General features: G+C 30.1%; 1 protein-coding gene across 3 annotated transcripts; it reads left to right on the top strand.

Annotated features, from left to right (window-relative positions):
- The first annotated feature begins 191 nt into the window (after positions 1–191).
- On the top strand, positions 192–9,289 carry LOC113516304 (cytochrome P450 4C1-like). 3 transcript variants are annotated; one of them, XM_026900714.2, is made up of 10 exons: positions 195–704; positions 2,190–2,279; positions 3,432–3,542; positions 4,286–4,471; positions 5,219–5,415; positions 6,186–6,234; positions 6,431–6,611; positions 7,595–7,746; positions 8,329–8,453; positions 9,044–9,182. In XM_026900714.2, exons 1-9 carry the CDS (start codon positions 548–550, stop codon positions 8,451–8,453), a joined length of 1,248 nt encoding a protein of 415 aa, XP_026756515.2. In that variant the 5' UTR covers positions 195–547; the 3' UTR covers positions 9,044–9,182. The 3 variants fall into 3 exon arrangements, with proteins under 3 accessions (XP_026756517.2, XP_026756515.2, XP_026756518.2); XM_026900717.3 differs by having other exon boundaries at positions 200–704; positions 8,271–8,453; positions 9,044–9,289; XM_026900716.2 differs by lacking the exon at positions 9,044–9,182 and having other exon boundaries at positions 192–704; positions 8,329–8,457.
- The last annotated feature ends 1,635 nt before the right edge of the window (positions 9,290–10,924 follow it).

The following is a 10,924-nucleotide window of genomic DNA, read 5'->3' as shown; positions in this document are numbered from 1 at the left end:
AATATGGATGTAGATTTAATAACTAAGATTGATAAATAATATTGATCACTAATAAAGTCATAAAACCTCATATATTTTTTCAAATGTACCATAATTGTAAAATTTTAAACTTAATTCCTGTGACTCCAATATTACTTAAAACAATGCAATTTGTCCATATAAAACTACCCATACCCCTTTCATGACGATTAGTTGAAAATTAGTTGTTAAAAAATGCAGATTTGAAAACTATAAAAAAATTCGAAACAAAAATTCTTGTGACAACAAACTATTAACAACCTATGCATCGAGTATCACGAAGTTTGATCATCAACTGTATTCAAATACAATTCCATTATTGGAATAAGCGACAGATCAAATATGTTTCATGTAGGATGTTTGTCGTACCACTATAGTATCATTCGTAATAATACTTGCGTATAGGCGCGTAGTGTCTATATATGTACTATTCGTTCTTAAATTTATATCACAGTAAACACTTTTTTTTTTATTAGAATTTAATTGAAAACTTTCAAATAAATACAACCTAATTTAAAAATATTCAGCCATGATTGTATTCATATTAATAACTGTCTGTGTTGTTCTGTATTATATAAAATTCCGATATTTTCGAAAACATTTATATGAACTATCTGATAGTTTACCTGGTGTTGGATATTTGCCGATTCTTGGACACATACACTGGGTTATTGGAGGACCGGAAAGTAAGTAAAGACTTCTTTATATGCTGAGTTTTTTTTTTTTTTGGGTACTGTAGAAATATTATTAAAATATTAAAATCATATTTCAATAAGGATCTAGCGAAGCAGTATCTTGACTGGTAAAAACACTAGCTACAGCATGGCATAGAAAATACGGGTTCAAATCTGGTCCGTTTTAAATTTTTTACAATAATATTTATATGATATGAGTTTCATATTTTAATAATATTTATAAACATTATTTATTTACAATATTTACATCTTAGCTAAACCCCATGTCTATAAAAAATATATATTTATTCATCTAAAAATAAATAAACACGTTTCTTTTAAATTTGATTATAAACTTTATTATTGTTATTGTACACATGCTTTCCTGGGTGAGCGTATTGGAAGACTGTAAGGCTCACCCAGTGGATGTAATAAATAAATAAATAAATTATTTTGTAATCACACTTAAAAAAAATTAAACCAACTCATATTTTACTGGTTTTATTTCTTAAAATATAACTTTGTAATGGCTGTAATGCTCGCCAGGGAATATATTATTAATAATTAAGGGAATTATTGATAATAATATATTCCCTTAATGGTTATAACAAAATTAAATTTTAAAAAATAAAATATAAAGAGTACGAGTTGGGTTTACAAATCGAGGATGCTGTATATAAAATAATTTATGTTGTGTGTTTTCTTTAAATGAAAATTAATTTTAATCTGCAAATGAGATAAAGTTATAATATCTTTTGTACTCGAACAAATATTTTTTATGATCGTATAATTTTTGCAGTTTACAGTTTGTATTTGCACATATTTACGAAATCTACTATTGTTTGAAAGAAGCAATTAATAGTTTTTTTATTTATTTGTTTATACTTTGTTGTACACAAAAACTACATTGTAATAATCTATATTAAATGAAGATGTACAACAGGTAAGCTTAACTGTAAGAGTTCTTTCTCTTCCAGCAAACATTTAACTTTTTTGTTCATTTATCTTAAGTAAAACTACATTCTCAATCGATTAAAATTATAAAAAATGCTGAAATAGTAAAATGAAATAATATTTACTTTCATAAAAAGATTTTTTTTCTAAAATGTTTAATATATTTCTTATTTGAATGAAACATTTAATACTATATCTTAATTATATAATAAAATTGTAACTAGACGAGGAGTCTTGATAAAAGCAACAGAACCCGAAACAATAACTTATCGAAATTTTGTCTGTTTGTATGTTAGTTCCAGCATCACGGAGAAGCTATTCCATCAAATTAGACACGATTTCCACAGTTGTGTTCCTTCAGATCTAACTTGAAATCTGTTGTATGTTTAATCTTGATACGCTACGAAAATATACATATGTACTACAGGAGTTATTTAAATATAGTCACCGTATGATATCGCGGATAAAAACTCATTATTTTTGCATTATACATGTATAATATATACACTGAATAGGTAAATTAACACTTAGTTTTTATTTCAGAAATATACAAGAATATTCAAAGACTGGGAGAGTTAATAGAAGGAACTGGCGGTATAAGTAAAATTTGGATTGGCCCATCCCTTTATGTTGGTTAGTATTTTTATTACCTATAATCAATTATATTGTACATAGTGATTTATTAGCGAAATAAGACTAAGAACAACAATGATAATTATCATAAATATGTTAGAATGACAACTCACGACGCATCTTCACCCTTATTAATATTATAAAAGGCAGTTTGTTTGTTTATTTGTTATTCTTAGCATCTTAACCTCAACCAGCTGTTGTGAAATTTGATTTACAAGTGAAGTTTGAGATAAAGAACGGTCCCAAATATCATAATCTACTTTTTATCTTGGTTAATAAAGATATGACATATGTTATAAGCAATATGCTAATAATTATTCGGGAAATATACTTAATTTATAATAAAATATAAAATTGAAGATAACATGTTTTTTTTATATACTGATCAATAAAGAATAAATTAATTAATGATAAAAAAAATTAAAATTACGGACTTGGCACTATTTATCAACTCACAATTTTCAACAATGTAATGATTCAATGCGCAACTTGGCTATAACGCAAATAATATACGTTTATACTAACTATATCCCGTGGTTTAACCCATAATGAATGAGTATATAAAACGTCCTACATTAGTATTAATAGTGTACCAAATTTTGTTCAAATTCATTACTATTATATACTATATAATATTCTTCCGTAAAAGATTAACGAATATCCATCTATATATTCTCACAAACTTCCGAATTTATAATAGAAGTAAGATATTTTTTTATGATGATAATGGAATAGTAAACCCTGCCCGCACTATCAGTATACACCAAAGGGGCACCAGTGACGGATGATAGGTGAGGATGCAGTCAGATTAGTTGGCCCATCGTGACCAATTAACTCGAAATTAACCACGATGATTTTCAGACTGCATGGAGGTTAACCCGACGAGGTCTATTGAGCAATTAAACCCTATTACTAATTCACAACAATTCCTTCCCTCCAGTAGTTGAATATTATAATTGACGCATATTTAATGCCAAAAATATAATCCACGTTGCACACCATCATCAGAGGCAAATTGTTGACTGTTACCATTGTGAACAACGTAACTAGCCATGTCTACATTCGCCAAGAACATTTTAAATCCAACGGTGGCGAGGAGCGAACTTACCATTCTCATTCATCACGTTAATGTTTTTAAACATTTATTTTCAGTAATATCTAATCCAGAAGACGTGCAGAAGTTATTGGAAACCTCACTCGAGAAAGATTCTTCATATAGGTTTCTTCGGACATGGTTGGGGAATGGCCTTTTTGTAGCTCCTTGTAAGTATATTTACTTAGTAACAATCTTAGGTAACAATATTAATAGCATTACAGAGTATTTATATAGTTGTTAGCTTCCTTGCATTCTTTTTTCATATAACCTGATAAATAGTAGGAACCTTCGCATATAGACATGAATCGTATCATGGACATTACAAAATGCCATGTCATGTAACACCCATGCTGGCCATCACTCCTAGAAACTAATTACCCAATAATGTCACTGACATATAGTTATCAATCAAACAAAATTATTTGAGGAGTTGTCTATATCTTTTATACTTTATACAGAATCTCATACAGATATACGTATATATATATATATATATATATATATATATATATATATATATATATATATATATATATATATATATATATATATATATATATACTTTTCAATCGACTTCAAAAAGTTGTTTGTTACCTTAAAATTCCATCATTTATAAACCAATTTGGAAAGTTCTTTTCTGAAAGGATAATACATATTGATCAAAATCGTCAGTTTTTTTAAAGAATACAATCTTATATTCTTACAACATAATAGGGGAACAAAGCAACTGTAATTATATATATGGAGATATATTAAAAATTCCGGGTACGTCGAAATTAAAAAACGTCTATTTATTATTATTACGTTGTAACAGTATAATGTATCGTAACGCCATGCTTGCAAAATTAAATTTTAATTCAATTGTACTCTGAACGTTACAAATATAATTTTAAAATATTAATGATTCCAGTGAATTTATGGAAAAGACAGAGGCGAGCCCTCGTACCAATATTCGCCAATCGAGTTATAGAGGACTACATAGAAGTATTCCATAACGAAGCAGTGACCCTTGTGAAGCAATTAGATGAGAACTTGGGTAAACCAGAATTCGATGTCTTCAAACACATCACATCTTGCACGTTGGACATTTCATTTGGTGAGTAGTTATGAAAAATCATTAAAAATATATTAACAATAGTAAACAATACACGTAGAAATAATTATAATTAAAGTAAAAAAAACACTTCAAATCTTTATTTTTATATTATGATTTACCTAAAATATCGGCAAATAGAAAGCGGAGGATATGCAATTAAGTATATGGAAAAGTTTCTAATTTTTCACAATGATGCTGTTATAAAATGACTTGCAAGTTCATAACATCGTGATTAAATTATCACGACGGCAAAATCATGTCCATTATATCAGTCAGTAACTGTTCACTGCTGAACATAACCCACAAGGGAGATTGTGCCAGTTGTTGCCACACTTGGCAGACGGGTTGGCGATCGCAGTTAGGCTTTGGTGATGTTTTAAGAGGGACGCTGCTGTTCATCCCTCGACCATTAAATTCCCTTAGTTGCTTCCTACAACGCCTACGGAAATGTACGGCCCATTCTACACCGAAACTACACATATTTCTTATGAGGATGTAACCACGTCAAATCTACTTAATGTGAAAGGACATGGAGATGTTGGGATTTGAATGTTTATTACTCGATCACACTTAAATGACTGAATGGACTTGATTGAAGTTTATTACACGGGTAGAACTTAACATATAGAATACTTTATATTCCAAAAGGCAAAACCATAGGAAACATGTAATACAACTATAAAGGTTAATATAAGCAATATATACACGTATAAGTCATTTTAAAGATGCGATATTTCTCTATTCCAGAGACGGCAATGGGTGAAAAAATGGATTTACAACATACAGCAGATTCAGCTTACCTGCATGCGCGCAACTGCGTTATGTCTATTATAAATATGCGTATATTCAAACCATGGATGCAACCAGATGCAATATTTAAACTGACACCCTATTCAAAAACACAGGAAGAAAATATTTATCTAACACGTAAATTTACTGAGGAGGTACGTTATCTAAAAACAATGAAAATTATAGTGAGATGTTATCATAATAATAGTGTCATTACAAGGTATAGAGTCATGATACTTTAGCTTTCAAGAACGTAACACATGAGGAGTACTATGAACAAGACAGTTTCCATAATGTCCATAGTATTGTTTTTGTCTATAGGTGACGGCTACCACTTTCCGTCAGGTAGACCCTTGTCGCTTGATGAACTTGTTTGCTTTTCTAATCCATAAAAAGGTATAGGTATAGATAAAATTAGTCCATTTTTAAATCCATTTTATAAACAAGATACCCACCGTGATTGTACTCCTTATATTTTGATGCTGTTTCAAGCGCCATGTGTACTTAAAAGCGTCACGGTAAATAACCTTGATGTAACTTTAAACTACCTTTAGACAATTTTTCTGTACAGCTACAGAACTCAGTTACCTAAAATGTTGTTTTGCATGAATATTTTAAAACTGTAATCTTTTAGAAGTGTCAAATGGATAAAAAAAAGTGGGTATATTTATATCGAATGTTCAATTCTTGGCTTACATCTTCACTTTGTCCATAAATTTAAATTCTATCAGGTGGTGGTAAAATCCTCAAATAAACTTAATTAACCAAAGAAATTGTTATAAACTCACCCCCTGCTACAGGTTTGATTATATTAAATGAAATATGTATAAAATAAGTGTATCTTTACCAGTATAATAATAGTAAACAAATGTCTTTAATTACCTCATCTGAGATTGCTGTCGTGAATATATTTATTTTTCTCTAGGTAATAGCAAAAAGAAGGATTATGCATCAAAATGGTATTTATAAAGAAGGTATGTACAATAGCATTTTTCATTTCTTATATCAATTTGTAAAACCAAATTTGTAAACCAAAATGCTTACTTGTTCCTTCTTGTTCTTTTTCAAGCAATTTTTCCATATTTGTTTAGGTTCGGCGTAATGTATTTTCTACTCTCTTTCTACCTATATCGTCTGTGTATGTATATATAAACGTTTATATTTTTTCAGGGCGAAAGGATCTGTTGGAATTGTTATTAAGGGAAGATGAAACAAAATTCAACAATAAGGAACTTCGGGAACATTTGGATGCTATTACAATCGCCGGCAACGACACAACAGCGCTCACTATATCCTACACGCTTTTATTATTGGGGATGCATCAACGTGAACAAGAATTAGTCTATAAAGAGTAAGCCATAAAGATGTTTAAAAAACGTGTATCTACTCCTGGGTGCAGATAATCTATACCAATATAATAATAAATTATTTGTTTGATCTCGCTAGCCTATGAAATTACCAATAGAATTTGCAAAAATCTTTTTAACATTTCTTTTTTATATTCATCGTCATCATTTCAGCCATTATTCGTCCACTGCTGTACATAAGCCTTCCCCATAGTCTGCCATAAAAAACCTGCTTCCACTGACTCCCTGCAATGCATTTCAAGTCATCACTCCATCCAGTGGGGGTCGTCCTACACTACGTTTGCTCGTACGGAGTCGCCACTCAAGAAATTACTCAGATTACATGAAATATTTTTTATATTAGTATAGATTAAATATTTTAACAATGTTTTTATGGTAAACTCTTACTTTACAGTTTACCATTGGGTAAACTGTGTAAATCTATGTAAATAATTGGATTTACATAGTTTTCGTCGGCATTATCATTTTTGTGTTCAAGTCCAGAGCATGAGAAGTAATCGTGAATCTTAGGCACCTTTTTATAAGATATCAATAAAAAAGATTACATAGATAACTGATTATCAGGTAATATTGATATGTTTTATTTGACATATACAACATATAAATATTCTCTACAATTTTTTTCTTAGATAATCCGGATAACAAACAAAATGTTTTGTCCTCGTAGATAACCAGTTCTAATTTGATTGTTTTTCAAGAATATTAACTAATGACTATATGGAAAAATAGTTTTAGTTATATAATTAGACTAAATACACTAACTATATTTAATTTGTTAAATATACTAATTGTAAATTTTATTTCATCTTGTACATATGAGTAGAACCTGGTGAAATAAACTCACACCCACATAAACTAGCCCCAATACTTAACCTAAGATATATACATAACCGTTATAGGGAACGTCACGAAGGAAGGTACGATATCGTAATAAATTATACGTGCTTATTGACTTAAATTGTTCCAGATTACATGAAATATTTGGGGACTCTAAGAGAACTACTACAAAGGAGGATTTATACAAGATGGAATATTTAGAAAGAGTAATAAAGGAGACAATGCGCCTTTATACGGTGACACCCATAATTGCGAGAGAAACGAAAAGTGAAGTAAAATTATGTTAGTAATTTCCTACTTATTTTACAGTGCTATATTTTCAAATAAATATAACTATTAAGAACTAAATAGAAATATTTATATCATTATAAGTTCTTAGGAACTTGTTGCAATACAGTGACAACACTGCAGTACAGTGAAAACACTGGAACAGTATACGAGTAGATTTTACAAACCACGTTATATTTTTTTAAGTGAGAGTGTGCCTATATTTATAGCAAATATCCTGCACACAATCTACATTTATTGTAGAAAAGAAAGTGATAACTTTGTCTATAATCAGTTTACGCTGCCGGAGTATCATTAACAGATGTAAAATGAGGTTGAATTCAGACCAATCATTACGAATTTACTAGGCGTTACTCACAATGGTTTCCAGGAATATTGCGTGAATGTCGACATGACAATATATCCTATATTGTTAGTAATAAGGCTACCGATAGGCTACTAACAATATCCACTACTACTAACAAATAGCTACTAACAATTTATATTTATATCTTGAAATTGAATCATTTTTGTTGTAGCTTCCTGTACGTTGCCACCTGGTGTCGCCTGTATTGTACCACTATTTTTGATACATAGATCTAAGAAACTATGGGGACCCGACTCTGAAAGCTTTAATCCAGATCGATTCCTGCCTGAAAACAGTATTGATAGACATCCTTGTGCTTACATACCCTTTAGCCACGGACTTAGAAATTGCATAGGTAAGTATTAATTCATTGATATTGATGTAGGAGAAAAAGGCACTTTTAAATCATTGATAGAAAAAATAAAAACTAAATGTATGTACACTAAAAAAACTAATTAAAATGAATTTATCATCACAATACAATGCAAGAACTAAATGTATACAATTGTGTGGAGATGATAGTAATTTTCTCCACCTATATTATAGACATATACGGAAATTAAAAATCATCCAACATAGAACAAAAATGAGATATTTTTGTTTATTTAATTCGTAACAGTTTTAAATGTAACAAATGTGAATCTTCTTTTTCTTATATCAGTTTATATATTCATTATATTAATCAATTGTTAGTATTATTGTTGTTATTATTCCATTGTTTCTGCCTACCCTAATGGGAGACAGGCGTGACAGATATGTATGTATGTATGTATCAACCAAAAACCTGTTAAATTTAATAATACACAACATGCTAATTTTAAACATATGAAAGTTAATTATGCGTTATAAGAAAATAAGATTCAAAATATAACTTTATAATAAGAAAACTATACTTATATATAGTTATGTGTAAAGGTTATCTATATATAACATTTCTATTTGCAGGTAAAAAATACGGAATGCTTGTAATGAAATGTGTTCTTGGAAATGTGTTGCGAAATTACAAGGTGACAGCAAAAGCTTGCGACCGTCTGAAAATGGAAATACTTTTGATTCCAGTTTCCGGGCATCTTATAAAATTAGAAAAAAGAACCTAAAGCTATTTTTGGAAACAGATTATAAACTTTTTTTTAATAAAATATAAACTACAATCATTATTTTATCAGATTGTAAACTTTTTTTTTAATAAAATATAAACTACAATAATTTTTCTATTTTTATAGACAGATCTTCGTCGCCCAGTTCGATCGGTCGTAGCCCAGTGGTATTCACTGAGTTATTGACCGCAAAGGTTATGAGTTCGTATCTAAAGACAGCTGTCAATTGTTGCAAAAATTATCAAATAAATAAATCTAACTTACAAATATTATCCTTAATTCAAACCTACAACCTTATGTGATTGGTAAAAAAGATATGTCATTTAGAACGAAACTGTTATTCGCTAAAACAACGAAGCGTTGTCTCATTGTTTAATTGGAAGATTGATAATAAAAAATGTCATACAAAGTTTTGTTGTCGTTGAAATTGAAACCTCCGAGAACTAATATCATCTGTGTCCCCCCTCCAATAGACCTGTGGGTAAAATAATAAATAAGTAAATTACAACACTTTTCTATGATGTTTCTGCTATTAAGCAAGTGTGCTTACATGGTGGTACTTCGGTTCGATGGATGAAATATGACATCAAATTTAATGTAAATTTCTATTGAAGCTTTATGTGATGTTAATATAAAAACAGCGGACAATATTTTGGTATCGTTATTTTTACTTAACACTTCTTTTACATGAATCTTTATCTAAAAAAAGGCACACAGACAAAAGACAGCACATACTAATAAATAAAAATAATATAGGTATTGCCACCTTCCAAAAATAAGACTGGGTGTCTTATTAAAACATGTTACCAGCTAGAAACGATATATTAATGTTTTTGGAACTTTATTGAAATAAACTATATATTCCAACAAAAATAACACGACACAAAAGCGTAATCTCAATAATGATGACCACACCAACTGTAGTGTATTCTCTGACACTCATGGATTTGTCCATGATGCTACATCTACCGTTCATGTCTACATAACGATTATCTACCACTTTTCATCAGATGGGCATCGCGGCGCTAACTTGTTTACCATATCATGTTGCATAATAAACTCTCAACTTATAGAAAAATAATAGGTAAGTATAGACTTTACCTATTCCTATCTGTATTAGTGTTATAATAATACTGTTTAAATTCTGTATTTAACTTCGAATACGCTACAATATAACTGATTATACATACCAATCAATTTCAAAGTATGTAATTAAATTCTGATCTTATCTATTTTTACGACTACGTTTTTATTGGTTTTCACATAAGAATAACGAATTAATACAAAATAAACATTTTTTTAAACTTTGTATTCTTTATATTATTAGCTAAACTAACCTCCAGAGGGAGACTTTGTACAAAAGTCGATTGCTTGGATACCTCTGTCCCATTCGTGTTTCAACCGTGAAGCAGTTGTGTTAGCATGATTGTGTTTCGGTTTGAAGGGTGGGATATGGCGTGAATTTACTGGGTACAGCGGAATAACACCTGAGTCCTCAGAAATGGCAACGCATGGGGGATATCATGGGCGAAACAGTATACTCTGTTACGTCCATGATACTGCTCATGTCTATAGGCGACGGTTACCACTTTCCATCAGGTGGGCCGTCAGCTTGTTTGCCATTCTAAGTTTTATAAAAAAAAAAACCTCCATGGGATTCCAACTAGAAACCATTGTAGTTAATTCGTGTTAAATTCGTCACGATGGGCTGCTTTCATCCTCGCCTATC

This window comes from Galleria mellonella, unplaced genomic scaffold (assembly GCF_026898425.1).
Source record: "Galleria mellonella isolate WM207_F2 unplaced genomic scaffold, CSIRO_AGI_GalMel_v1 utg74, whole genome shotgun sequence".
In the NCBI taxonomy this organism is placed as follows: domain Eukaryota; kingdom Metazoa; phylum Arthropoda; class Insecta; order Lepidoptera; family Pyralidae; genus Galleria; species Galleria mellonella.
Note: the sequence above shows the minus strand (reverse complement) of the source record. Positions and strands in the feature narration are given on the sequence as shown.